At 33.7% G+C, this 26,753-nt stretch overlaps 1 protein-coding gene across 4 annotated transcripts in view; it reads right to left on the minus strand.

Annotated features, from left to right (window-relative positions):
• HNF4G (hepatocyte nuclear factor 4 gamma) overlaps positions 1-26,753 on the minus strand; it is a 128,143-nt gene that overhangs the window by 21,624 nt on the left and 79,766 nt on the right. For 2 of the 4 annotated variants that reach the window (XM_065902714.1, XM_065902711.1), the window contains exons 1-2: positions 5,282-5,454; positions 1,485-1,656 (exon numbers count right to left, since the gene is read on the minus strand). In XM_065902714.1, the coding sequence (XP_065758786.1) occupies positions 1,485-1,560 (76 nt within the window). In that variant the 5' untranslated portion in view covers positions 1,561-1,656; positions 5,282-5,454. Of the gene's footprint in view, positions 1-1,484; positions 1,657-5,281; positions 5,455-26,753 lie in introns of those variants that run through there. The other 2 variants (XM_065902713.1, XM_065902712.1) reach the window with 1 other exon arrangement.

A 26,753-nucleotide genomic window follows, 5' to 3' on the forward strand; every position in this document is an offset into this window, starting at 1 on the left:
AATCCACTTGATTTCTTTATACCTCTCAAGTTCGGCTGTATAAAAAAGCAAGAAATACTTTTCTTTTGCTTACCAAGAAGGTTATAAAAATTGTTAATTTATATTTTTAAACCTACTTTAAACTCTCTTATAAAAATTACTAGAGAACACTAGTTAGATATTTGTGAGTTATATATTAACTTTTCCACATCCCTAGAAGTCAAATGTCATCATAATGTGAGACAGTTAACGTCTTCCTAAATATTCAACTTGTGCCAAAAACACTTTAACAACCTACACATGACTTTCAAAGACAGAGCAAACAGATTTCTCCTGTTAAAATCAGTCACCTTTGAATAGCCCATACTTAATAGACCATATCTGCATTCAAGAACTGTCATTCTGAACATTAAAGGTGAAATATCTAAACTTAAATTGGGATGTGATGTTTACCTAGATATTATTATTTTTTTAAATGTACTAGAAATGTGACACATACAATATAATTAAATAAATTTTAGACAAAACGTTAAAATCAATGGCAAAATTGTCATGAGAAACATATTTAAAATTTTAGAGCTGAAAATTTCATTTTATGTATAAACATCAACAAGCTGCCAAAATCATCTGCACTTTCATAATTTTGTTTTCAAGATCAGGATGTGATGATGCTAAAATGATAAGCAACGTGCAGAAAAACACACAACCTATGAAACCATTTAAATATAGATTTACATATGTCTATTGGTATACAATAAAGAAACACAAGGAAAAGACACCACCAAATTTCAGATAGCAGTTGCCTCTAGGAAAGAGGGGAGGAAGAAAAAGGGAGAGGGGAGGTGTCCACAGGAGGCTTCAACGATATTGGTTTAAACTGGATGATAAGTATGTGGATTTTTTAATATATTTTTATAAGTCTAAGATGTTTCATAAAAAAACCACCTGTGTGAATGCATCGTATACACATCCACATGTACTCACTTTTCCTCCATTCTTTTTCTTTGCCCCTTGTGCTATACATTAGCTATTACTAATAATGCTCTACATTAGGTGTCATTAGTTATCCATTTTATATACAGAAGTATATGTTGGTCAATCCCAATTTCCCAATGTATCCCTCCTCCCCCTCCAGGTGTCCGTGTTTGCTCTCTACGTCTGAGTCTCTATCTCTGCTTCGTAAATAAGTCCATATGTACTGTTTTCTTCTAGATTTCACATATGTGTGTTGATATGCAATATTTGGTTTTTCTTTATGACCTTCTTCCCCCTCTACGACAATCTCTAGGCCCATCCGCATCTCTGCATGGCACCAGTTTGTTCCTTTATAATGGCTGAGTAATATTCCATTGTATGTATGTACCACACATGCTCACTTTTAAGGTAGCTTACAGATTTTGTTCTTAGAGCTATAGAAATTCGAAAGCCCTTTATTCCCTTCCTTCTTGCAAGGCATTTTGAAACATCGCTACAGGTCACCTTTCTGGCAGGAGCATTTCACGTACCTGCAGGAGTAAACGTGACTCTTGCGGATGCTGCGCCTGAAGAAACCCTTGCACCCATCACAGCTGGAGGCACCATAGTGTTTCCCTGTCGCTCTGTCCCCGCATATGGCACATAGACAGTTGACACCGTTATCTGCGGTATTCATGCTTGTTGTCTCTGGGACAGAACTATCTGTTAAAGAAAGAGGAGAATGCAAGTCAGCACTGGAGATTTCTTATAGGAATGGTCCTGCTAATTATTCAGGGCTTCCCTGATGGCTGAGTGGTAAAGAATCAGCCTGTGATACAGGAGACACAGGAGACTTGGGTTCGATCCCTGTGTGGGGAAGATCCCCTGGAGAAGGGCATGAGAACCCACTCCAGTGTTCTTGCTGGGAGAATTCCATAGACCGCGGAGCCTGACAGGCTACAATCCATGGGGTCACAAAGAGTCAGACATGACTGAGTGACTAAGAAGGTGCATATGCAGTAGTTTTCATGGGCATGAAATAGTCCAATGCTCAGCTTCTGGGAAGCTCCATCCCAGCACTCTCTTTTTAACCACTAGCTGCTTCTACCAAGTCTCCATTCCAATCTCCCCACTCCTATTTCTGAGGGTTAGACTTTGGGATACCACAGGTCTCAGCCCCTCAACCATACCCTTTCCCTAGGGAAGTTCATCCAGTCCCATGCCATTAAATATCGTCTGTATGATGAAAAATCCCCACATCTTATCTTTAATCCTAATGTCTCCCATGGGTGTCAGTCTGAAATACCCACTTATCTATCGAATAACTTCCCTTTTGAGTTTAATAAGAACCATAAGTTAATGTATCAAAATAGAACTCATTTTTTTTCTTCTAAAACTCATTCTTCCATTAGTCTTCTCTAGCCAGTTAATGGTACCATCTGGTACCTACTGCCAATAATCTTGGCCTCTTCACTGAATTCTTTCCTTCACTGTTCATATCCAATCAACAAATCATATTTAAAATACATATTGCATTCACAACTTCTCACCCTTTCACTGTGGCCACCCTTATTCAATTAAACATAACCTTTCCCCTAGATTATTGCAACAGCTTCCTATCTAATTTCTCGAATGCTTCCACCTTGGTTCCCCTACTGTTTATTGCCCCAAAGCCTCTAATGTGCTCTTGGCATAAGAAATTTACATCATCTTAGTCTTCTGCATCCAATCCTTAGGTGCAGAACAAGCCTACACATCTTCCCATGGCCTGTAGTGTAAAGGGGGACCTTCACACTCTCTGATCCCATTATCTCACACTATTTTTCATCCTGTTCACTAGTCCTCAGTAATGCTGCCTGTTCCCTTCCACCCCCACCCCCCACCCCAAGCCTTGAGGTCTGTTCTCATCTCAGAGCCTTTACACTTGCTCTTTGCTCTGCCTGAAAGGAAAGCTCTTCCTCAAGAATTTCTATGACCTGGCTATCCAGTTTCTGCTCAGATTTTACATTTGCTGAGAAACAGTCTGCAAACATACATCTAAAAGAGTCATCTACCATAGGCCCTCAAGTAGAACCCAGAACTCTGCTTATTCTTTAAACTAACCACTTCATTGTCTAAAGTTATATTATATTCTGGTGTGTTCACTTATTACCTATCTTTCCCCACAGAATAAAAACTTCATGATGTCAGAGGATTTATCTTAGTCGCCCCTCTGTCTTCCAACTCTACAACTATGCTTGACATAAAGTGATAACTAATTGTTTTAAAGAAAGAGGCTTCTAAAAATATACATAGATATTTCTACTTATTTCTTAAATTAGTTAATATTGTTTACTACACAAGATGGTTGGATGGCATCACTGACTCAATGGACATGAGTTTGAGCAAGCTCTGGGAGATGGTGAAGGACAGGGAATCCTGGCATGCTGCAGCCCATGGGGTTGCAAAGAGTTGGACACGACTGAGTGACTAAATAACATATCTTTAAGGGCTTCCCAAGTGGCGCTGGTGATAAAGAATCCACCTGCCAATGCAGGTAACAAGAGATGCAGGTTTGATCCCTGGTTGGGAAGGTCCCTTGGAGGAGGGACTGGCAATGCACTCCAGTATTCTTGCCTGTAAAATCCTGTGCACAGAGAAACCTGGCGAGCTACAGTCCATGGGGTCGCAGAAGAGTCGGACATGCCTGAGCAACTGAGCACACATCTTTACACATCTCTATGTACTCAAAGATACTGAATATATAAGAATATATTATAAACTTTAACTGATCATAAAATTATATAATAATATAAATATAATAATTCATTACTATATTCCCATTATAAAAAGATAAAAGACCGTCATGCCCCAACTACATTCTGGGACAATATATGTATTCTACTTACTAATACTCCTGAGTTGACAAACAAGTGTCATATATAACTTCATAAAACTAAAAAATGTCTTCAATGAGAATATGTTTAAGGCTAACCATGTGACATTTTAGAATTTAAATGCTAGGAATTTTTCTTTTCATAACATAAATAGAATAGATATAAGAAATACGGCAAAAGTGTTAAGAATTGATTGTGTTCTGGAAGATTATATGGAAATACAGAAAAATATTCAATTCTTGATTTCAGGTTATTGTCATACTTACATATTACTAACAAGAAACTTACACATTAATACAAGAAAGCAAATCAGACAACACTTTAGAAATAGCCAAAAAAGTCAGTTGTTTTTGTAAATATGGTAAGTCATTCCCTATTATTTAGTGATCTATAGCCTTTAAAAAATTCATGAGTCTACTGAAGTAAATACTTTATTAAATACTTCTAGTCAAGTCTAAACATAAGATTTCAAAATAGTGACTTCCTAGTAGTTATACTGAGAATTGATTTTAACTCCTTTGTGTTAAAATTTCATAATTCATCTTCTGAATATTTTTAGAAATCTTCCCACTAATAAATTATTGTTGTTTATTGTTAATAATACAGCTGTCACAGTCACTGAAATTGTACACCACAGTATAACCTCAAGATATCCTAAGTACAAGATACATTTTCAATCCTGAACTAAGCATACACATGAACACACACATACACACATTTTTCCAAAGCATACATAATTAGCACATTTTAGGAATTCTAACAATTACAACTGATCTTGGACAACATTTTTACTTGAAAAATATACCTAAATTCAAAGTCAATGGTAAACTGTATTCTATTATATAAAGACATGAGCTCTAAACAAGTCATGTCTTATTTAAAGTTAAAATGTTACAGTAGATAAATACCAAGAACTTTGTGAGGCTAAACATTAGCTTGTCAAGTACGGTTATAATATAAACCCTTCTTTCTTTACATATTTGTGTTCAAGGCAAAAACTTGATAAATTTTAAATACAGTTTCTCATCAGCAGCCATCGAGAACTAGAATAATAAAAGGAGGAGGCAACCAGTAAAACTCTCCAGTGTTCTAAGGAAACTTTTCTATATGTCATTTAAAACGTTGCATAGAAAATACACTTTACAGGCAATCTGCCAGTATAACTCATTACTGTGATTTACAATAAATAAAATAACTGCTGAAACTACTCTTTTTACCTGACTGGCCCATGACAGAATCCCAAGGTTACTTTATGACGCATAACTAAGCTTTTTCTATCTCAAACATAAAATAGCCATAGCATTATTCATTTAAATTTTGTGATGAAGTGCAAAAGCCCCAAATTTGTGGACCGAAAAAGCAAGCCCTGAATTCTCTAACAATAAAACGCAGAGCTGCCCCCTAGGAATCTCAGTTTTACTTCTCTTGTGATACTTACTTTTCTTTTTATCGGCAAGCAGATGAGAACTTACCATTTGAATTATACAGAATCTGCATAGTGTCAAACTCCAAAGTTGTGTAAGTTGGGTCCAAGACTTCACTGTAATTTGCCATCTCCATGTCCAGTATGGGTTCCGATACCCTCATCATTGATTTAGAAACACACATGCAAGTGTCACCACAGGCCCAGACTGCGTGATGGCTGTTGGGCTTCCAATCTGTGAGTGGTAATCCAAAGTTAACTGTAACTGAGTGACTTATGTGCTGCAGTGGGAGGGGCTGTAAAACTGTAAACTCCAGCAGGCCATATTCTGCTTACTTCTTTTTCTTTTATGGCAAGCAATTCCTTGTGATAATGTTGGAATGCTTCATGGAATCACCTTATCTGAAGTGCTTAGTGGACTAACATGATTTCCTAAATTGATTTCCAGTAGACAATAAATGATGTCACTAACAGGATTAAAAATAGAAAAGAGAGTATCTCCAGTTTTGAACCATCATTAGAGCCTGATTTATCCCAGTGGCTGAAACTGCATGGCACAAGTTCTGGAAAAAAAACAGGACTGACTTGTCATAGATTTGGTAAGTCAAAGACTACAGGTTAACACTTAACATAAGCACTTGATAATTTCAAGTTTTCTTACCCATTCAGTAAAGCTACCTTTATGTTGAGGAAAAACAAATTTGTGATTTGAAATGACAAGGGATTTATTTATGATACATTCTAGTAGAAGCCTGGACATAGCCCTAATATGGCCTGAAACACATTCTCTTTAACTATCAACTTATGAGTCAGGGTCCCTTGAAGGTTTGTAAATGGGCATAATTAGTACAGTTGCGAGTACCTTGCAGGCTTTCAATAAATAATTGTTAGACACCCAAGAGAGGTTCAGAAGCTCGCCTCCCTGTGCCACACGCATGTGTGCTAAATCGCTTCAGTCCTGTCTGACTCTGCGACCCCCTGGACCGTAGCCTGCCAGGCTCCTCCGTCCGCAGGATTCTCCAGGCAAGATTACTGGAGTGGGCTGCCATTTCCTCCTTCAGGGGATCCTCCCAACTCAGAGACAGAACTCACATCTCTTACATCTCCTGCATTGGCAGACCACCTGAGAGCCCTTAAAAACTGCTTTCAGGAGACCCCTTGGAAAAGATATGCTCGAGGCTGAATACTAGTATGCAATGAAGACAGGGCAGGAAAGAAAGCTGGTTTCTCCTTCTCCATAGTGGTGAGTCCATGGATAACACTAAAGATAAAAACTCATGAAGCAGTATGTCACTTAAAATCACAGGCTAGTAGTGGGCAAAAAAAAAGAAAAAAGAAGGAGGCTAAAAGAAGTGACTCTGGGAATGATGCCCATTAGGGTTTTTTGTTTGTTTTTTCTTTTGTAGAATTCTTGGGAGAAACATTTAGAATTATTTGATTCTTAAATCTGTGTTTCTATAACTTCAATAAAAATAAAAACAACAAAAAGTCATAAATAAACAGTAACTCATGTATGAATTAGATTTTATTTCTTTTTACTTTAAATGCCAATTACATTCTTACAATCTAAGTAAGATTATCCCTAACATGTGTGGATTTACACATTGCCATCATCAACTTTTTCACATCTAACATCTATACAGCACACTGTATCATTTATGTGTATATGTGACAAGGAGAATTTAGAGAGTGGGAACATTTAGAAGATAATATTGAAATAGTGTCATACCAAGCGAAGTAAGGCAGAAAGAGAAAAACAAATATCGCATATTAACACATATATGTGGAATCTAGAAAAACGGTATAGATGATCTTATGTGCAAAACAGAAATAGAGATACAGATGTAGAATCAATATATGGATACCAAAGGGGGGAATGGGGTAGGAGGAGTTGGGAGATTGGGATTGATACCTATACAGTACTGAAATTATATATAAAATAGATAACTAATGAGAACATATATTACCCAATGCACTGTGGTGACCTAAAAGGGAAGGAACTCCAAAACGGAGGGGAATATGTACATGCATGGCTGACTCATCTTGTTGTACTCTAGAAATTAACACAGCATTATAAAGCAACTATGCTCCAATAAAAATTTTAAAAAATGAAGTTACTGGAGAGCTAAAAAAAGATCATATTTCTACATGTACATATTTTTTATTAAAAAACATATTCTGAGGATATGTTTACTAATTTTATCTTCTAAGAAAGAATTTCAGTCACATTTACATTATGAAAGAATTTTATTTTCCACATTCTAAAAAAGATTACTGCAAGATAGTATTTCTTATTCAATTTCTCAATACCATAAACCTTGTGACTATTACATCTTAGAAATTATTATATTTTTCACTTGAGAAGACTGGCTTCTGAAATTCAAAGCCATGTGAAGAACTGTGAAGAAAAGAGCAGAGTCATTTTAGCAGTCAGAGTCACTATATCAGTGATCACTGGAAGAGCCCTCTTGCCTTCATAGTCTGTAGCACTCTTAATTGTGAGGATAATATTTGGGGGAGGGATAAATTTTAGGGGCTGATTTTGTTTAGAAGCTTAACTGTAGTAATTCAGTTTTTGAAGGGAACAGCATGCAAATCCTGTGGTTTTCATTTGCACGAAATAGTTCTCATTTGTGCTGAGGCAGCACACACCTGTGTGACCTGTGTAAGCCCAGAGAGTGCATGGCACATTGCCCACACTCTTTCCCATGCATGCAGGGACTGACCAGTACTGAGGTATGTCACCAGTGGAAGGGCATCAATAGAAGGAAAAGAGGAAAAGAAAAAGGTAGAGAACCATTTACTGCAAAATACTTAAGAGAAATGTGATAAAAAGAGAAATGGGGCTATAGGTCAGGAGAACAAGGTTGTCATAGTTTATTCAGTTTTTTTTTCAGGCTACTCCATCCTGTGCTCATGGGTAGCATCATCATGGATCAGGGCATTGCACTCAAAAGTGGAAGGAGCTTTAAATTCATCTCAGCACAAATCCTCAAATTTGGCTTTCAAGATGAAACCCATTTCCCACATACATTACTGTAAATTACCTTTCTCATTTTATTGAGTAAAAATTTGAGAATTTCCAGAAGATATAGTAGATCTAAATAGGAAGCATATCTCTTCAAGTGGGGGCAGTCTGTCTTCCTAATGATATTCAGATGTGGAAATTCCTGCAGCATTCAGTCAGCCTCACTCTAGGGAAGGAAAGATTCTCTTTCTTTTCTTTATTTCTTCAAAGAAATTACAAAGTAGAGTAGAATTCCTCTTTACTTAACTCTAGAATTAGTAATTTACTGAGTTAGACAAATAAAGTAATTGAAACAGAGAATCATAAAAATGGTATATCCACACTTAATATGTATAATTGCTACTGTTTTGTTAGATAACTAAGACTTTTATTTGAGTAAAAATCCACTGCTTGGAGTTCTTTTTTTTTAATTTAAATTTAGCTGGTTTACTAAATGTTCTGTTAGTTTCTGTACACACCAAAGTAATTTAGTTTTATATATATATATATATATTATTCAGTTATATATTATACATATTACATACATATATATATATGTATATATCCTTTTTCAGATTTTTTCCATTATGGATTATTACAAAATATTGAATATAGTTCCCTGTCCTCTACCATAGGACCTTGTTATTTATCTATTTTATATAAAGTACTGTGTACTTGTTAATCCCAAACTCCTAATTTACCTCTTTCCACCTCCCTTTCCCCTTTGGTAACCACAAATTTGTTTTCTATGTCTGGGAGTGTTTCAGTTTTGCAATATGCTTATTTGTATCATTTTTTTAAGAGTCCATATATAAGTGAAATCATATGATATTTGTCTTTCTCTGCTTGGCTTACATCTCTTAGTATGGTGATCTCTAAGTCCACTCATGTTGCTGCAAATGGTATTAGCTCCTTCTTTGTCATGGCTGAGTAATATTCCATTTTATGGATGTACCACTCTACTTTATCCATTCACCTGTCAATGGATACTTAGTTTTCTTCTGTCTTGGCTACTGTTAACAGTGCTGCTATCATCATTAGAGTACATTTATCTTCTCTCTCTTTCTTTAAACGATTTTTTGATATGGAGCATTTTTAAATCTTTATTGTATTTGTTATGATGTTGCTTCTGTTTTATGTTTTGGTCTTTTTTGGCCAGGAGGCATGTGGGATCCTAGCTCCCCACTCAGGGATCAAACTCTCACGCCCTGCATTGGAATGCAAGGTCTTAACCATTGAACCATCAGGGAAGTCCCAAGGGTGCATATATCTTTTTGAATTAGAGTTTTCTCAGGATATATGCCCAGGACTAAGATTGTTGGATCATGATATTTCTATTTTTAGTTTTTTAAGGGACCTCCATACCATTCCCCTTGGTGGCTACACCAATTTACATTTGGATTCTTTATTATTTGCTTTTTCTTTAAATCCCATACACTGCCTTTGATTTCTCATTTTTTTTAAAGTGGAGAAAGAAGTCAAAGCTATTTATAAAGCAATCTGAATATGGAGGCCTTCTAGAATTTTATAGTGTTTGAAATATTTAATATATTTTGATCAACTTGCTTTTATTCACATTCAAAGTATTTCCCTTAGTGTTCACTGGGAAATTTTTTTCTTTTTCCACTCATGTTTCGTTAGATTATGCAATATTTAACTAACTTATAGGATTAAAAAATAAGAAGAAATGACACTAACATGCTAAGTAACAAATACAAGTAACACTTGATAACTATACAGAGTTGATGAGATGGTCAGAGGACACTACAGGACTACTCACAATAACCACAGTGGAAACAGTGTAAATGTCCATCAGTGAATGAATGGATTAAAAAAAAAAAAAAAAAAGGTGTGGTATATAATGGAATAATATTCAGCCTTTACAAAGGGAATAAACTGATGATACATATGACAAAATGGATGAACCTTAAAAATATTATAAATAAAATAAGCCCATCATAGAAAGACAAATACTGCATGATTCCACTACTAGAAGATATCTAAAGTAGTCATCCCTGTAGATTCAAAGATAGGAGTAGTGGTTGCCTGGAGTCAACAGGAGGAAGAAAGAAGGAGTTACCAATTGATGGATTTAAAACTCTATGGCTGATTCATGTCAATGTATGACAGAACCCACTGAAATGTTGTGAAGTGATTGGCCTCCAACTAATAAAATAATATTAAAAAAATAAAAAATAAAAAAAAAATAAAATGTTAGTGAAGCAAGATCAATAAGCTCTAGAAATCTGCCATACAACATTGTAATAATGTATCACACAACTTGAAAATTTATTAAAAAGGTATACAATCATAATAGATGTTCTTAGCACAATAAGATCAAAAGATTTATGATGAAGAACTGAACTACAGCATGGGAAAATGACAAACCACATTAGTAAACAGAGAAATGTAAAATAAAACAATCAATATTCTTTAAAACAAAAAAAGATACCTTTTCCTTAAGGAAAGTAACCTACCCTGGAAACTATTAATAATTAACATTTTCCACAAAGGAAGTTAAGAACTTGAGTCAATACAGAGAGCTGGCTAAGTAGATATTAGTTAGATTTTTTCTTGAATTGATTTTAACATTAAATACTTTATATTTAAAAATTAATCTCTATTCTTCCACATGACAAATCACTCTATTTTTAAAATTCATTAGGCTTCATTCAAATATTTTTATTTGCTTAAAGAGGAGTAGGGAAGGACAATGAGGAGAATGAGAAAGAAAGAAAACAAAGAGGTAATGCAAAAAGAAAAGGTCACACAGAAATAATTTTAGTCATGGATACTTTTGGATTTTTGATTATGCACCATAATCAAGCAAGTGTCACACTATTTGATATTTTGTGTTTTCCCATTCAATACTGATTATGGCATTTTCATAATTTAGTAACTGATTTTTGGAGACATGTCACTAGGCACAATTGAACAAAATAAAATTATACAGATTAATTGTATAGAATGTAGATGCATAAAACAGTTATGGTATTTGCTTATATATTTTCATATTAAAATTCATTCATTTTCAAGAAAGGGACAGATGAAAAGTTCAGTGAGCTTTTCATAATTGCTTCATCAGGCACTTCTTATGGATAAGTTCACTAAGGCTACATTTAAGTAGTTGGAAGAAAAAAAAGTATTAATTTTATGCCTAGGTGATATAGAAATAATTGTCCTTAATAAATGGGACTTACGTTACTAAACATTCAACACAAATTTATGAGCAATTTTAAATTTACTTCTTATGGTTTAATTGGAAGAGTCATCAAATATTCATGCTAATTTCTGACAGTAATCTGTAATAACAAACATTTTCTAAAATAGAGATACATGAATTTAATCTACATGCACAAATATAAATATACATGGTAAACTATGATCTACTAAAAACTCTTTAAACAAAGGTCACTTTGCATTATCTATTTTGTACACTGAACAAAATGTTATTGTTTTTTAGTGTGATCTCATAGTTTGCAGACTAAAATGTACCTTCTTAAGCCTAGTCAGCTCAAGTAACTCAGAGAGAAAGAACATTATTTGTAGATATAGGGTTCATTTTAAATAGCACACCTAATGTTCTAGAAAAAGTTTAAAGCATTAGTTTCTTAAACTGGCATGTGAAATATGATATTTAAACTTCTTTAGAGCAACATAGCAAGAGATGAAAATAGCACAGTATTTAAAGAAGACAACTCAATTCACTATTGACTGACTCTTCAAGATAATTGCTGAAACATTTCTATCTTATCTGCAAGACTATTAAGCCTGTTAAACTGTTCTATACTTTATATTTAATTGAATCATTCCTTCAGACCATGATTTAACTAGAAAACAGGCTAATAAAAATCAAAGTTATTTTTATAAAATAAGTTTCATGAAAATAATTTGGAATATTAATATTAAAACATTTTATTTTAGAGTGAAAGTTGCTCAGTCATGTCCGACTCTTTGTGACTCCATGGACTATACAGTCCACGGAATTCTCCAGGCCAGAATACTGGAGTGGGTAGCCTTTCCCTTCTCCAGGGGCTCTTCCCAACCCAGGAATTGAACCCAGGTCTCCTACATTGCAGGCAGATTCTTTACCAGCTGAGCCACAAGGGAAGCCCTTTTATTTTAAAGTTTTGTTTAATAAAATTTGTTCTATAAATGTATTCCTTTGAGATGATTTTTCATTACCCAAAGTACTATACTGATCCCAAAACACACTAATTGTTTCTTTTGTTTCCATGTTCCACTTTTCCAAGTATGAAGATCACTGAAAGTTACATGAAGAATAGCAACCCAAATCAACCCAGTCTATTTTTCAATGTAAACAAGAAGCAAAGAAGAGAACACTACCCAATAAAATGTCTTATTAATTCAAAGCAAAGCCACCTTTTGTGTCTCAAAAAAAGTCAATTAAAACATCCTTATTTTCCTTGCTGCCACTGTGTTAACCTGACCACCATTCCTTTTCTGAAATAGAAATCTTGTCTCTTATCATTTCTGCTGTGGATGAGGGAAAACAAGCATACCTAAAAATTAAAACAAATCAAAATACGTATTTTAATCTTCAAAGTAAGTTGCTATCACTGACCTGTGAAGAAAGAAGTTTGAAATGGGATGGTATTTTAGGTTTCAATGAGCTTAAAATCTTTCTTAAAGCCCAGACTATACATAATTTTTAGGTAACCAAAAACAATTTTTCCTTGTTTTTTTTTCCCCCTACTTTGATCCAGCTGATGGTCATGCAATGACCAGGAAAACCATATAACTCATTAGGTAGTTTAAATCAAAGTCATTACCAACATTAAAAATATATATTATTATTATTGATATATATTCCCAACTTAGAATTGCTGGACAACATTTAAAATTGAACTTTCATAAATTTTGCTAACAAAGTTTTCTAATTCCCTTTAAGTGATTAAATTATTCCATAGCTCACTGCTCAAGTCATAGTTGTTCAATTCCTGAAGGAAACAATTTAAAACCCTTATTTTAGGTCCACCTTCAATCTGATCAATGCAAATAACTCACATCACTACTAAAAAACTGTTAAATAAATAAGTAAATTAGAGAAATATACACAGCACCTTGTTAATAGGCAAATTAGATTACAAATATATTATTATTTTTATAACATTTACAGCTTATGTCAGCTATTCATTTTTTTCTATTTGCTTATTAAAACATCATATTTTTATTTAAAACTAGTTACACAATAAATGTAAAACCCCAAATTAAAGGAGAGTGAAAAATGGTATCATAATTAAATCAGTTACTGTTAGGATAGACAAATGGAGGACTGCATAGCTGAGACCTAAATGTAACCAAGAAAATACTCTGAGTAAAAGCTTAAAGGTGATATGAGAAATCTGCATATATTAAACCTACCTTCAAGGTCAGTTGCCTTGTGATTCAAAACAGACTCTCCTTTTCAGAAGATAAGGAGCTGATTATTACTAAATTATTAACTGGAATATAGATTATGCTAGTTAGGAAAATTTTAAAAATCAGTCTGGCTATAAGGAACATGTTAGGATTTGACAGTCACTGTTCTGCACTTGCTTTTTACAATCAGCGTTATCATTGTTCCCACTGCAAACTCAGCAAAGTCAGTCAGAATATTTAAGATAGTGGTGGCACTCTGATACCAAAGATGCTGCATTATGCAAAATGAATGGGAGAAAGTTATCAGTTTGGGCCAGTACCTATCTCAAATATGTTCTAAAGAGGTATAATGTTTAATAAAAATAGCAGCAGCTCTACTATGCTGAGTACACTGTTAAACTTGAACATTTTGAATAAATGTATTATATTGACAGTAAACTTATGCATCTGGGAGCCCGAAGCATACATACTCACACATACACATACATAAGAGTTTTACGTTTCTTCATTTAAATAATGCAGTGATAGATTATGTGGGTGTGAGGGCTCAGCTGGGTCTGACTCTTTGCCACCCTATGGACTGTAGCCTGCTAGGCTCCTCTGTCCATGGAATTTCCCAGGCAAAAATACTGAAACGGGTTGGATTGGCATTTCCTCCTCCAGGGGATCTTCCCCATCCAGGAATCGAACCCACATCTCCTGTGTCTCCTTCATTGCAGGTGGATTCTTTACCACTAAGCCACCTGGGAAGCCCCATAATAGATTATATACACAGTCCTAGCATCAAGAATCACTCAACATTTTTTCTTAAAGCTTGTTTATATACAAAGGGAGAACAACAACAACATATTAATGTGACATTTGATTTAGATAAAACTAATTAAGATTTGCATCTCTATTTAATAAAGTTTGTTATTTGATCAACTCAACTGAAATGTTAAATATTTCACCATGTTTTATGTAAATTTCTTTTTGAAAAAAGCAATATTGGATTTTTTTAAATACCAAAATGAAGTATATCTTTTAGAATAGAAATACAGACAATTAAAATGATATTAAAAGCAAAAAAATATTAATTTATTTTGAATCAAACATCATAGGTAAAGTCATGGCTTTTGGCAATGTGCTAAGTTTCAAAATTGAAGTATCAGAAGCTATCATCACTCAAGTAATTTGGAGCTGCTTAGTATATTAGACCAGTGATTCACAAATCCTGCTGCATATTAGAATCATCTAGGGAATTTTTAAAGATCCCAAGGCTAAAATTGTATCAGATACCAGTTACATTAGAATGTCCGGGGTAGGAGTCAGGTATCAGTGCGTTAAAAACTTTAGGAGATTCAATGTGCAGTAAACACACATTTGTCCATTTTTGTTGAGCCAACCTCCACATGTTTATGAGTTATTTTGTTATTGTTGTTGTTGTTACAGGAAATTATATATCAACTTTTCAGTTCCAGGGCCCTAAAAGTGAAAACTCCATTTCCAAATCAATTAAAACATAAACAAACAAAAAACACCTAAAACACCGTAAGCCAGTAATTGCATTGTGATTTCGGGTTATAAAAGTAAATGAAATGCTTGTTCAGCCAGACAGTATTACATTCACTTTGTTGTTGTTACTGAGTCCCTAAGTCATGTCCGACTTGTTGAGACCCCATGGACTGTAGCCCGCCAGTCTCTTCTGTCCATGGGATTCTACAGGCAAGAATACTGGAGAATCTTGTCATTTCCTCCTCCAGAGGATTTTCCCATCCCAGGGATAGAACCCACATCTCCTGCACTGGCAGGTGGATTCTTCGCCACTGAGTCACCAGAGAAGTTACATTCACACTAATCACAGCAATTTAACTAATAAATATGTATTATGATAACAGATACAATACTTTTCTAACTGTTCTCCCTTCAGTCATAGTAGAAAAGTAAAAAAAAAGAAAAAACAACTTAAGTCAGGAAATGGACGTTTAGAAAAGTTTAGGTTCGCCATGAATGTGTAGAATTTAAATAAATTCAATACATATCTGTAACAAAATACTAGGGTACTAGGGGCAAAAATATTATGTCTTACTTAAGTGTTAAGAACTTAGAATAACTTTATAGCATTACTACTATTTTTAAAATGAAATGAGTAAAAATAAATACCAAGTAAACTCAAGTAAATACATATGTATGGTAAAACTGAATGGTAATCAATCTGTTTTTTCGTGGAAATGAAGCTTACACAATTTTGAGGGCTCTTAAGAAAGAACTGGGTCAGGAAGACCCCCTGGAGAAGGGACAGGCTACCCACTCCAGTATTCTCGGGCTTCGCCTGTGGCTCAGCTGGTAAGGAATCTGCCTGCAATGCGGGAGACCGGGGTTCGATCCCTGGGTTGGGAAGATCCCCTGGAGAAGGGAAAGACAACCCACTCCAGTATCCTGGCCTGGAGAATTCCATGGACTGTCCATGGGGTCACAGAGTCAGACACGAAAGACTGGCTTTCACTTTCACTTTCAAGGGAGAACAAATTACTAGAAACACAGTGCCCTAACCAGGGCTTTAGAAGGGGCTCAGACAACTGATGAGTCTTGAAATTTAAGTTTCATTAGCTTCACTTGAAATCTACCTCTGACTTACCAAATACAATAACCGGTTTTATTTAAAATTCTGTTATCCTGATTCCATCTTTACCTGTGTGGCTACTCCTTTTTGTCCCTCTTCATCCATCTCATAAATGCTCATTCTTTATCTTGTTGCTATTTTCTTTTCTTTTGGAATCTCATGCATTTAAAATTACTATCACTATTTAGAAACACAAATCCAAATTTTTATTATAGCAATTAGTCCATTGCAAAATGTAATTTTATATCCCCAATTTCTGATTAACCCTTTTCTCTCTGGAATTCATTTTTGTCATATACAGTAAAACCTCACTGCAATAATGTAATGAGTGAAATTTGTTCAGTCATGTCCAACTCTGCAACCCCAAGGACTATACAGTCCATGGAATTCTCCAGGCCTGAAACAGGAACCAAAAATAGCCAGAATTACTGGTTTCTGATCACTTACAATCAGCCTAAGTGTTAAAGAAATGTCTTGGTAATCATTTAACTAAATTTCACATTCTCTTCTGTCTTATAGACTTTAGAAAGATTTTTTTAAAGTTATTGGATCTCTTTAGTCTAAAATATTTGCAATAGTTCATTAGTTACATCTGCTTTCTTACAAACTAGTTTCTACCAGCTTGCTGGTACATTCAACATACCCAAACTAAGATATACATAGATACTTTCCACTTTTTCATTTATTGTTCATTATTAGAGTCCAATATATTGGAAAATTAGTGTATTATACATCTAGCAGGGAGGTCAATGTGTCTGTATGAATGAGGAAAGGAGAAAATGAACTCTTATGATTTAAATTTTTTCTACATGAAGTCATTGCAGCAACAGGGAGTACTTAGTCTATGTGATAATGATACAATGTTCAAATGCCTTGATTATAGAAATTGAATTAGAATCTAGGTAAAGCATGAAGGATAAGAAATTCATTATCCTGTGGTTTCAAGGATTATTCCTTTGTATTATCTACAGAGAGCAGAGATTTCAAAACAAGCCTTTCTGGTTCCAAAAACTTTGCTTCTTCTTGTACGTACTGTTTGGTGGTATGTTTCAACTCACTTTGTTAAGACAAGTAACCAAATTCCAGTGAAAGTATTGACATAATGTAGGCATGACATAATTCTATATTTACACTAACTTGTATGAAATACTGCTTCACCAAAATTTAGGGGGCATATTAAGAAAGTAACCAAGCTATAGTGATGGTCCTCAGTGAAGGGTAATTTCCCCTCAGCATAGAAATTTACAAATGTCTGGAGACCTTTTTGGTTGTGACAACTCAGAAACAGTGGTAATGCTGACATATAGTGGGCAGAGGCCAGCAATGCTATAAACAAATAGAGTGATTGTCTATGTCAAATATCAATAAAGCTCTGACTGAGAAACTTTGACCTACATATAGTAGACCTAATACACGTGTCCTCATTTAAAATTCAACATATTTTAAATGTGAATCAATTGTGAAAATGTTCATTCTTTTTGAAAATTATAAGGCTCATTGTGATAACATGCTTCATCCTTTTGGAGAATATAAAGAACTGCTTAATCTTTACTTACTTAAAACTTTATTTATTGAAATGTTTTTATAAAAAGAAATGTTCATCAAATACATTCTGGGATAATCTAAGTATGCAGACACAATCTTTAATACTTCATCATAACCCCAGTATCTCCACAGTCAACTAGTAATATGCACATTTTAAAAAGTTTGTTTAATTAATGAACTAACATACTAGCATAGCAACTGTAATTCTTGGGGCAGAATCTTTTACTCAGGATTAAAATGAAATTAGTGAAAATTAATACCAAGTAGAAAAAAATTGGGATTCCCAGGTGGCCTAGAGGTAAAGAATCTGCCTGCCAATGCAGGAGACACAGAAGACACAGGTCTCCTGTATTGTAGGAAGATTCTTTATCTTCTGAGCCACCAAGGAAGAACCCAACACTTATATAATAATAAAAGGGTCATTTTTCAAGAAGGCACAACAATTCTAAATATATATGCTCTAAAAGATCTCCAAAATATGTAAGGCAAAATTTATAAATCTGAATAAAGAAATAGCTAAATCCACAACAGCACTCCTCTCAGTAACTTATTGAACAAGGGACATCAGCTTAATAAAACATAGATGATTTAAACAACATAATCAACCAACTCTATCTAATTGAATTTATTGAATATAGTCCCATCCAACATCAGTGGAAAACACATTCTCCTCAATTGCACATGGAGTCTTCACCAGGATGGACAATTTTCTAGATCACAAAATATACTTTAACACATCTAGAGAGTAGAAATCACACACAGCATGCTTTAGAAATATAACAGAATTAAACTAGAAATCAACCATAGAAAGATACCTGGAAAGAATACTCTATAATGTTTGGAAATTAAACAGCACATTGCTAAATAACCCACAGGTCAAAAAAGAAGGCTTAATGAAAAAAAACTTTTTTGAACTAAATGAAAATACAACATATCAAAATTGTGGAATGAAGCTAAGGTTGAACTTAAAGGAAAGCTTATGATATTAAGTGCTTATATTAGAAAAGAAGAAAGATCTAAAATCAGTAACCTTAGTCTCCATTTAGATATTGCAAAACTAAAAACTGCAGAAAAAAGATCAGAGTTCAAACAAACAAAAGCAATGAAATAAGAAAGGTGCAAGAAGTCATAGAGTTATAGAATCCAGGCAGTATGGCTCTAGAATCTGTATGCTTAACTAGAATTGGAACACTGAAAAGACCAGTAAGCAAAGTTACACATAAACACTGATAAGCATGAACTAAGATAAATTAACTAAAGTAATGACCAGCAATAAAATTTAAGTTAAGAAGGAGGCAATCCTTATAGAATTTTAAGGGCTTATACAATTTAGATGACAGGCATATTTATAATTTCAAACTTAAGTCAAGTAAATAAGTTGTTTTTAATTTAATAAGAAAAATAATATAAATATAATAATAATACTTCATTTATAGAAAACTAAGATTATAAAGTGGGGAATGGTAGAATAGAAAGCAATTAATCAAAAAGAAAGCAGAAATAATTTGGAATAAAAGAATAAACAATCACAAAATACAATGACATGTATATGTAATCATTATAAACGTCAGTCATTTACAGAAAATCCACAAGTTGATAAATTTGCTAAAACAAAACAATAACAAAATTTTGCTTTAAGCTGTCTAGAAGAGGCAATTCTAATCATGGAAAATATGAAAGTGAAAGAATTAAAAAATATAGTAGGTCAATAAGACAAAAGAGAGGGCTATGCTAATATTAGATAAGAGGAACTTTATGAGAAAAAAAAGGCATTACGAAGATGAAAGAGGACACTATGTAATAGTAAAATGCTATAATTCATCAGGAAGATGCAAAATTTCTAAGCCTATATAGAGCTAATGGCATAGTCTTGAATATATAAGGCAAAAGGAGCAAAAAATAATTATAAACTATCATATATGCACCATTTTACAATTGATAGATGAAGCAGGAAAAATTTAAAAAACTAATTTACATGCATAAATAGAAGTCATCATCCAACAATTAAAAACATGCATTCCTGTCATTCATTCATGTTTATAAAATTTACCATATAAAAAGTGTTAAAAATAAAAGTAATATTAAATAGATCATATTTCCTGAGAAATATGTAATAAAATTAGATATCAGAAACACAGAATTAATAAAGAAAACCTCACTTTACTTCGGAAATTTATTTCAGAAATTTAAAAAATATTCTAATAACTCAGGATTTGAGTTTAATATTATAAAGCAAATTAGGGGAGGATATCTACTTCATATGAAACTAAGCTATAGTCAGGGAACAATTTAGAGCTTTGGTATCCCATTTAAAAAGTCAGAAAACAAGCAGCAGGAAAAAAATTAGTAATATTAAATTGTGAAAAGAACCATCTATTGCTATTAAAATAAGACAAAGATTAAACAAATAGATTTAAAAGTCACTTGTTTTTTGAGTAGATGACAAGCTGGAAATAAACATCTGCCCAGTCTTACTAAGAAAAAAGAGAAAAGACACAAAGTATACTAGGAACTAAAGAAAGGAATAAAGTAGTTACATCAGATATTTAAAAATAATATGTGAACACTGGGAACAATTTTATGGCATTGTTCAGAAAATCTAGACCATACAGGCATTTTCCTAAACAAATTTAACTTAGTAAATTTGATCAGAGGAAATATAAGAGCTGAATAAAGTCATTACTATCTTTAAAATTATATCAATTTATTAAAATCCACAAATAATAAAACTTCAGACTCCAGAAGTTTTTCAAGGAAATATGTCAAACACTTAAAAAGCACAAAAACTCAGTGTTTAATACACTTTTTTAGAACATAAGTAAATAACCTCTACTAATATATTCTTAATTCTGAAATCAGGCCACAACAGGTTACTAAACATAATTCTTAAATAAAAATTAGCAAATTAAATCAGGCAATGTAAAAAAATACAGTAAAATATGACCAGATTGGAGATACAAGTAAGTCTCCTATATACTAACCTTCAAGTTTTGAATTTTCAAAGGTGTAAATGTGCATCTGGCTCCAGCAAGAACCAGAACCTGTGCCATGAACATCATACATGAGTGACATTACAGCTTGCGCTCTGTCTCCTATCTCTGATGATCCTTCAGCTCTATCATCTCCACCTATTCTCTCTCCCCAGTCAGGAACTCTTCTTGCCTGTTCACTCGTTGCCAGTCCCTATATGCCAGCTTTGTACCATACTATGATATTTTTCAAGGTAAGAAAGTGTAAAATTATATTATACTGTGTAAAATTATACTGTAAGATTAAGATTTTTCATTTTTTTGTTTGTTTTTTATGTATTATTTGTGTGAAAAGTATTATAAGCCTATTACAGTACAGTACCATATAGTCAATTGTGATAGTTGACCACTGAACTAAATTTTTGGACTTATGAACAAACTGGACTTATGAATGAGGTCTCAGAATGGAACTCATTCATATGTAGTGGACTTACTGTTAATATTTGAAAATCTGTTGATGTTGTTCTAATTTAATTTGAAGATTAAACTAATAAAGATTATAAAGTGAAGTAGAAGTCATCTAATAATGTGCAATATTCATAAACAATAAAAAGTCTTAACAAACTACAAATACTAGTGACTTAACAAACTACAAAAACTTTTAAAATAAAAAACTTACATCAAATATTATTCTTAACAGTTACTAAGATCATTACTTTTAAATGCATGAAAGAGACGAGATGGCAACTATCATTGCTTTTTTTTAAATTAGAGGATAATTGCTTTACAATATTGTGTTGGTTTCTGCTGCACTATAACATGAAAGTGAAAGTGAAAGTTGCTTAGTCATGTCCGCCTCTTTGTAACCCCATGGACTATACAGTCTATAGAAATCTCCTGGCCAGAATACTGGAGTGGGTAGCCTTTCCCTTCTCCAGGGGATCTTCCCAACCCTGGGATCAACCCAGGTCTCCCGCACTGCAGGAAGATTCTTTACCAGCTGAGCCACAAGGGAAACCCAAGAATACTGGCGTGAGTAGCCTATCCCTTCTCCAGCGGGTCTTCTCAATCCGAGAATCCAACTAGGGTCTCCTGCATTGCAGGCGGATTCTTTACCAACTGAGGTATCAATCAGCTATAAATAGACATATATCCTTTCCCTTTTTACTCCCCCCATCCCACCTCTCTAGGCTATCAGAGACCACCAGGCTGAGCTCCCTGTGTTATAGAGCATTATCTCACTAGCTAGCTATTTTACATATGGTAGTGTATATATGTCAATGCTATTCTCTTAGCTCATTCCACCCTCTCCTTTCCCTGCTGTGTCCAGAAGTCCGTTCTCTATATCTGCATCTCTATTTCTGCCCTGCAAATAGGTTCATGAGTACCATTTTCCTAGATACCATATATGTGTGTTAATATGTATTTATTTTTCTCTTTCTGACTTACTTTACTCTAGATAGCAGGCTTTAGGTTCATACACCTCACGACAATTGACTCATTCATTCCTTTAGATGGCTGATATGTACCACAACTTCTTTATCCCTTCATCTATTAATGGATATCTCGGTTGCTTCCATGTCCTGACTATTGCAAACAGTGCTGCTATGAACATGGGGGAACATGTGTCTTTTTTAATTATGGTCTTCTTAGGGTATATGACCAGCAGTAGAATTGTACCTCTGATATATCCTATATTGGCAGGCAGGATCCTTACCACTAGTACAACCTGGGAAACCCACATAGTAGTTTTAGTCCCAGTTTTTAAAGAAATCTCCATACTGTTCTCCATAGTGGCTGCATCAAGATCATTGGTTTTATTTGATCCTTTACTAGAGGTTCTAACCAGGAGAGGAATATAAGAAAAAAATACCATAAAAAAGTCCAATCAACTTAATTGCCCAAATAGAAAACCCAAAAGAATTTATAAGTACATTATTACTATTAATACAATCATTCAAAAAGTTTGCTTATACAAGTATTAATTGCATTAATATATACTATACAGGCAAAAACTGATAAAAGAAAAAAAATACTGGGTTCTGAAAGAAAAAAGAAAATTCTCATGCACCAGAGCAACAAAGATGTTAATGAACTTAGGAATGATGAAAAAATATTATAAAACTTTAGAAACTCATTAAAGTTAAAGAAATGTAGACATATACCATGTTCATGGATATGAACACAGCTCAAGTTAATCTACAACTTTAACAAACTTTAACACAACTTTCACCCATAGACAATGCCATTTTCACTGTATTTGAACAAATAATTATGTAATAAATGTAGAAGAGGAAAAGGTGCAAGAAAGTCCAGAAACTTGAAGAAGAACAAGTAGAAAGGACTTCCCCAATTAAACATAAAGGCATACTTGCATATTAAAAAGGGAGTGTATGATATTATTATAGAACAGTCAACATACAAGAAGAATAGAATAAAACACTGAAATTAGAGCTATGTTTGGATGAGAAGTTGATATCTGAATGCCATTCTGAACCAATAGGTAAATGATGGATTATTTAATAAAAGATCCTAAGACAACTAATTATACCTATGGAAATCACAGTATGGCTGCTGTCCATAGGATCGCACAGAGTTGGACACGACTGAAGTGACTTAACATAACACACATGGAAATCATACAGTCAAATCCCAAATAGAAAATATACATAAAGTAGATAAACGACTTAAATATAAAAACAAATCTTTTAGAAAAATAAGAATTAGTAATATCAAATATGTTTATTGTCTCAGTATAGGAAATGGAATCATAATAAAAGATTAAAAAAAACATAAAGAAAATATTGATATATCTGATTATATTAAATTTAAAAAATCTTTTTGTTTGTTTGTTTTATAATATCAAAAGATACCATAAGCAAAGCAAAAAGACAAAGTGCTAACTGAAGGAAACATTAAACAGCAATATAAAATGATGATTATGTGAAAATGTAAGAATACTGTGATGAAGCATTAATTTCAAAATTATATTTAGTTACATAGACTTCGATTCTATAAAACACACACACGCATATAGATGATAGATGTAGATAGATGAGAAACAGGAAAAGAGAGACACACAGAAAGAAAGAGAGATACTCACTCTTGGACCTTATCTTTCAATTTTATCTTGCCACAATTTCCAAATGAATCATGATAATACATGCCAATATATCAGCGTCTTACGGTATCACTGTACGATAGATGATAGAATGTTCAGGTTTTTCACCTTTAACCTCAATTGCTGAACTCCTGTTAGTCTACTCAAGCCTGACTCAACATGTCTACTTGACCAGAGCCCGCGCATGGAACCCAGTGACTCCCAAACTTGGGCACTTTTTACTTCTTTCTCGTGTAGCTTCAGTCCTTTTCTCTTCTCAGTGACAATTTTCTCATTACACAGAACTCACTAAAACTGGAAGTAAGACCCTAAAACCCTAGCTACAAATATTTCACGCTGCTTCTTTTTTGATGCTCTCTCGCCTGATTTATATGTGAGCAGATTCCTGGAAGAATGTCTGCCTCCACAGTACCTTGTAATCACCCTCCTGTAACAGTTAATAGACTCTCTTTTTTTGGTGGGGGGCTGGGGGAAAGGCTGCATGGTTCTGCATATGGCATCCTAGTTCCCTGACCTGGGATTGAACCTGTGCCCCCTGCACTAGAAGCATGGAGTCTTAATCACTGGGAACTTCAGAGAAGTCCCTTAATATACTCCTTATGAACTTTCTGTCTGTGTATCTTTTCAACTTGACTTTCAGCCCTATAGCCTCTTTTGCTATATTCTCACAAAGAGAACATTTTGCTTTTTAGCTATCAGTTATCATGCTCTGTAGTTTGGCAATCTTATCTTCTCTCTTGATTGCAATTACATATATACGAATAATTTTCATACACACACACACATACATATAAACACACAGAAATATATATAAGATAGAAAGATAGGGTTAGGTACAAAGAAAGAGAGAGACAGGGAGAAATGAAGCCAGGCCAACCCAGACCCACTCTCTCATCTACTGTTATCTTAGTATCTCAAATTTAATGTGTCCTAAATGGAAATTATCCCCTTCACAACATTCTCACTATATTCCTGAGTAAAATCTGCTTCCTCAGAACTCTCTTACTCTATAATTGGCACTATCATCAGCCCAGGAGCCCAACATAAAATCCTAAATTTTATCATTTCTCTCTCTCCCATCTTCTCATCTACTCAATAATCAATTCTTGCCACATCAATTTCACTTTTATCCTTTTTCAAAATGAATGCTTTATTCTATTTATCATATCAAAATTAACTTTAGAATCCTTTTGGCAAGCTTTTCTCAAACTATTAATTAATTCAAAAGATTCTGAATTATTTACTTAGTTTTCTTACTCAGGAACCTGGCAATTCCATTTATTCCTTTTTGTTGTCTTTTAAATCACTTAAATTTATAATTACCTTGAAATTGACACACATCTATCTGCTTACAATTATTTCCAAACATCATGTATTTTCTTTTTTTTTAACATCATGTATTTTCAAAAACACATAATAATTTTGATAGAATTAGTTAATAAATTTTGAATCCCAGTTTTGTAACTTTATTATAAATATTAGTTTTGCAAAATATATTCTTTCTAAAGAGAACAATAATGCTTTCCATCACCACTTTCCTAACACTTCTAATTATAAAACTCATATAAGCTTGATTGAAAAAAAAAAAGCAGTTTACAGTGTAAATAAATGACAATTTAAAAGTCAATTCTTCCCCTTCTCAGTGTCAGTCTCCACTGATAGGGATATAGACTCTGTAACAAGTAAGAAGGTAAGTAAATAAGTTATATTAAAAATATATAATTACCTATCTATAATTTCCATATATGATATATATAGAATTATATACAAAATATGTTTCACAAACATTCACACATATACATACACATGTAAAATTTTCAATACACATAAGCTTTTCAAATGCCTATAGAAATTTTCAGCCCAAATAAAACTGTAGTGGTCAACCATTAAGACATGAATGTTATTCTGCCTTTATATATGGAGACCTATCTTTTTTAGTCATTGCCTGAAATATATACATATATGTATATATATACATTTTTTTTGTTTGTTTGGTGAAAAGACATTTCAGTGGTTTCCACCTAGATCAGAAGAATTTGGAATACTGAAGTAATCCTTGCGGATTATCTTTTGGTTTTATATAGGAGGAAAAAAAATGGAATTTAGGAAAAGCCAGTCCTTAAACAACATATTTGGGGTTTCCCTGGTGGCTCAGATGGTGAAAAATCTGCCTGCAATGCAGGATACTCAGTTTCAATCCCTGGGTCAGGAAGATCCCCCAGAGAAGGAAATGGCAATCCACTCCAGTATTCTTGCCTGGAGAATTCCATGGACAGAGCAGTCTGGCAGGCTATACAGTTCATGGGACGGCAGAGTCGGACATGACTGAGCGACTAACACTTTCACTTTCAAACAACATGTTCAGAAAATATTTAGGAATGATAATTAACTGGTAGTGAGCCAGTTCAATCATGAAATCTATTAAGCTGTGAATTAGAAAGAAGGTCAAAGGGGATGATATTCTATTAATCAAGGCACACTACCTTGTAGGAACTAAGGAATACAAGAAGGAGGTTGTTAATTATTTTCTCTGATTAGGTAACCTATTTCTCCTCATGTACATTTAAATATTAATCAGAGATTCACTTTAGTACAGGATTGTTCAAAAGGATAAAATGAGGGAAGAGTTCAAGTATAAGATAAAGAGCCACTTAAAGAGGATGATAAGAGTCACCTGCTTACTAAACCTAGCATTTAATAATTACTAAAGTTGCTTGTAAACTTTATGATAGATTTCATTTTTGCTGTCTTATAAACAGAACTTTTATGTTAGTGAAATTAGTTTAGTGTTTGACTTTCAAATTCTTATAAAAATTATTAAATTTTCTACTTTGAAACCTGTTGTTACTTAAGTTTCAGGCTCCACAGTTTCTAATATACTAGAAGATTGGTATG

This window comes from Muntiacus reevesi, chromosome 12 (assembly GCF_963930625.1).
Source record: "Muntiacus reevesi chromosome 12, mMunRee1.1, whole genome shotgun sequence".
Taxonomy (NCBI): domain Eukaryota; kingdom Metazoa; phylum Chordata; class Mammalia; order Artiodactyla; family Cervidae; genus Muntiacus; species Muntiacus reevesi.